Source organism: Etheostoma spectabile, unplaced genomic scaffold (assembly GCF_008692095.1).
Source record: "Etheostoma spectabile isolate EspeVRDwgs_2016 unplaced genomic scaffold, UIUC_Espe_1.0 scaffold314, whole genome shotgun sequence".
NCBI lineage: Eukaryota > Metazoa > Chordata > Actinopteri > Perciformes > Percidae > Etheostoma > Etheostoma spectabile.
The window spans coordinates 285762-289999 of NW_022605583.1; the positions used below are offsets into that span (position 1 = coordinate 285762).

The 4238-nt window shown below is 50.7% G+C and overlaps 1 protein-coding gene across 1 annotated transcript in view; it reads right to left on the minus strand.

Annotated features, from left to right (window-relative positions):
* Positions 1–3085, minus strand: part of galnt16 (UDP-N-acetyl-alpha-D-galactosamine:polypeptide N-acetylgalactosaminyltransferase 16) — an 80472-nt gene extending 77387 nt beyond the window's left edge. The window contains exon 1 of the mRNA XM_032511079.1: positions 2691–3085. Coding sequence (XP_032366970.1) covers positions 2691–2888 — 198 coding nt within the window. The 5' untranslated portion in view covers positions 2889–3085. The remainder of the gene's footprint in view (positions 1–2690) is intronic.
* Between the last annotated feature and the right edge of the window lie 1153 nt (positions 3086–4238).

Below are 4238 nucleotides of genomic sequence, written 5' to 3' on the forward strand. Positions count from 1 at the left end.
TTGCCTGCCAATCGGAAGGTTGGTGGTTCAAGTTGGTGGTTGAGTGAAGGCCTCACTGGGGTGACTGTGTGGTGGCTGTGTGGTGGCTGTGTGGTGGCTGTGTGGTGGCTGTGTGGTGACTGTTGGGGCTGGTGGTGGCGGTGTGGGCGTGTGGTGACTGGATGATGGTGATGGGATGGCTGGGTGGTGGCTGTGTGGTGGCTGTGTGGTGGCTGTGTGGTGGCTGTGTGGTGGCTGTGTGGTGACTGTGTGGTGACTGTGTGGTGGCTGTGTGGTGGCTGTGTGGTGACTGTGTGGTGACTGTGTGGTGACGTGTGTGACTGTGTGGTTGACTTTTCTGGATGTGGGTGTTGGTGACTGGATGCGGGTGGTGACTGGATGGTCGGTGTGGGGCTGGTGACTGTGTGGTGGCTGTGTGGGCTGGAATGGGTGCTGTGTGGTGGCGTGTGGTGACTGTGTGGTGACGCTGTGTTGTTTGTGGTGAGTTTGTCTGGAGGCTGACCTTGGGGCGTGCTGTTGGTGACGGCTTTGTTGGCTGGGTGACTGTGTGGTGGCGGTGGACGGCTGTGTGGTGGCTGGATGCTGTGTGGTGACTGGATGCTGGGTGGTGGCTGGGTGACTGTGTGGTGGCTGTGTGGTGGCTGTGTGGTGGCTGTGTGGTGGCTGGGTGGTGGCTGGGTGGTGGCTGGGTGACTGTGTGGGGACTGTTTGGTGGCGAGGCGCTGGCAGCCTGACAGCTCCAGGTCACGTTACCAGAACAAAGTCCAGCAGTGAAATCTCAGCTTGGTGACCCCGCTGAGCAAATCTAAAATTACTAAAGAAAAAAAACAGCTCTATTTGGAAACACGGCATCCAGTTCAAAGACCGATCTGATTAGACGTGGTGTCAGTTTGTGGTTCACCAGCAGAGAGGATATCTCCTTCTTTTCTTTTTTTTTTTTTACAATCAAACAAAACTGTTATTCAACAGGCTTCCTTATTTGTGTACATGCATCTTCAGATCATCACCACATGGTTGGCCTGCGTTCACACACTGATGCAGAGCCCACTTTCCTCCTGTAATCCACAAGGTGACCGCTTCCACAGGCCTGCGAGCTGGAATGCAACAACAGCTCCACCGTTTGGCCTTGGCCCCTGAATTATTAAATCCTGGGAACCTGGTTTTAATGAATCTGCTGCTGCAGGAGCCAGGCGTCCTGACATGTTGGCACACATCCTGGGCCACAGCTGAGACTATCTTACTGGTCTGGTGAATGTGAGAGAGACTCCAGTGTGTTGTATTTAAACAACAGTCCCTGTCTCCTAGTTGGAGATACATATCTGATTCAATTGTCGGGGTTATTTTCGGTTTTGTTGCTTCGGTTTTGGAGTGTGCTACATTCAGGAAAATAAAACATTTTTTTGTTTATTAACTGGATTTACTCTCACTTTTACATCAAATGGGCTCTCTGTCTCACAGATGGATATCAGGTGGAGACTTTTTTTTAAATTTTTGGGTCATTATGTTAATGCAGTCAGATCCAGATCATGTAGTCGAGAAAATGTCACGCTTATGTGAAGAGTGGCAATCTCAAAAAGTCCAACTGTCCAAAACTGAACACGTTAAATTCCTAATGATATAACCCAGCAGAGAAGCAGAAATCTTCACATTTTCGAAGCTGGAAACCCACAACAAAAACATCATTGTGCTTTCTTTCTTTCTTTTTATAAATGACTGAAATCACTGTTGATCAATGGTCAATGGACAAACCCTTATCACCCCCCCCCCCCCCCCTTCAATGTATCTCTGGTAAAGGACTGAAAGCACAAGCTACAGGTCTTGCATCTCTTTCCACTTAAGCCAAGTAGACCACAATCTAATCTGAGCTGGCGTGGGCCCAGCTCCAGTCCCAGCAGCACACCCTGTTCAGGCTGTGTGTGCCGTGTTGCAACCAGGACCGGTTCTACCCCGAGCCAAGCCTGACGGCCACCACACCTACTGGGTGTACCCAAGGTTGTGTTCATTCCTCCGGCTCCCTGCAGGCAACAACACGCGGATGCAGACCTGGGCTGACACAAACAGGCCTTTAATGACAGACTAGGGTGCACAGGTGATTGAACATGCCTTACTCTCGAGCCCTGTCCGAGCTGGAAGCCTGTTACCCCCCTCGCATCATGTGCTGTTCAAGAAAGCTCTCGGCATAATGTGGTTTATAGGCTACGGGGTGTTTGCGCACGACGCACAAGACTTATGGAAAGCCTCTTACGTGTGCTTGAGGTCCTACCAGGCTCGGGGAAGGCACGGGGAAGGCAGAAATACACCGAGCAGAAAAGCAGGCAGCTCGTAGCCTAGAACAACTAGAATACTGGTCCATGGCTGCACGGGAGGAGGCAAGACAGGATGCGTGTTAAAGCCATACGTGTCCGTGAAAGCAACACAGTCCTGCTGTGACACCCAGCTGTGCATCAGTACCACCACCACCACCACCCTCATCATCATCACCCCAGGTTACAAACAACACACACACACACACACACACACAACACACACACACACACACACACACACACACACACACACACACACACACACACACATCAACATGCAGCACACACTCTCCTGCAGCGACAGCACCGCGCTCTCCTCTCATCTCCTGTCCACTTTCTCTCTCTCTCTCTCTCTCTCTCCCCCCCATCGCCGCGCTCACTCACTATTAGCGGGATGGTCCTGTCGTCCCGGTGGATCTCCAGTCGACCGGGGACCACCTTCTGACCATGGCCCCTGCCGCGGGTCTGCGACGACGACGGCGAAGACGACTGGGGCTTGTTGTCCTGCCACAGGTAATAAAACGTGCCCAGGATCCACGCTACGGTCAGAATCGCGATGGCGTTGGCCCGTATCCTGCGCATGGTGAGCCCATACGGAGGGGCTCTGGAGGCGAGAGCGGCTGGATCAGGTCCGTCCTCGGCAGAAGGTGCAGTGCAGCCTCCCCCTCGCCGCCGGTGATGCGTTGAGTCGCAGCGTAGACAGACAGACAGAAAGGCAGCTTCTGTCTCTCTGTCTCTCTGTCTCTCTGTCTCTCTCTCTCTCTCTCTCTCTCTGCGCGAACAGCCTCTCCTCTGCTGCCGGAGCGCTGCCTCTCTGGTGGGATTTGCGCACTGGCAGAGCATTGGTCCTAGCGCCGAGTCATATCACCCCCCCCCCCCACCCCCCACCCGTTGTGTAAACACACACACACACACACACACACACACACACACACACAATCCATCCCACTGCCCGGAAGGATGTCCAATCTGCACTCAGCAGCTGAAGCCCTACTTGCAGCCACATCCAGGTGCAGATCAGGGGCAGAGGATGACGGATCCATGTCTCCACTTCTGCTCATGTGAACCTCTGTTACACATGATCCCTCCACGTGTCGTTGGAGGCTGTAGTTGGGGTTTCAGTCACAAGAATCACCTCTTTCCCTTTAAACACAAAGCCCTTCCCCTTGTCTAAATCCCCTTGTGTAATGTCTGAAGCACTGATGGGGAGTTACTGAGTACATTTACTCAAGTACTGTACAACTGTGTTCAGTTACTTAATACTTTGAGTGCTTCCATTTTCTTTATCTGCATTGAGTACTTTTACTTTTAACATGTTAAGTATATTTTCCTGATGATACTTGCATACTTTTACTTATAAGTTACATTTTCAATGCAGGACTTTTACTTGTAACAGATTCTTTTTACAGTGTTGTAATAATACTTTTACCAGTAAAGAATCTGAATACTTCGTCCACTGCTGCTTGGTATTTAATAATCCTCAGGCTTCAATAGGGACTGTTCCTTCTGTCAAAAGAAGTTTCCGGGTTGTCAGGTTAGATACCACAACATATGCTAATGTCAGTGACCTACCCCTTTAACTTCTTCCATACAGCTCCTCTGCAGCCAGAATCTGCAACGCATTTATCCTCCCTGTACAATAAGACTCCTTATCTGCCTATGCATTTTAAATTATACATTTAAATTAAGAGCCTGCAGCTCACGCCGAGCAAATTAAGCAGCTGAATTGATCATGAAGAGAAAAAGGAAGCCTATGAACACCAGCATCATGCATATTCAACTCCTCCCGAGTTCCTTCTGCATCTGCACAGATGATCACTGTGACCTTTTCCATGTACGAGTGAATCAGAATCAGTTCGAATATATTAGACTAAGAGGATCCCTCTCCAAAATCCATATCGGCCTTGAAACGGCTGCACAGAGCAGCCCCAA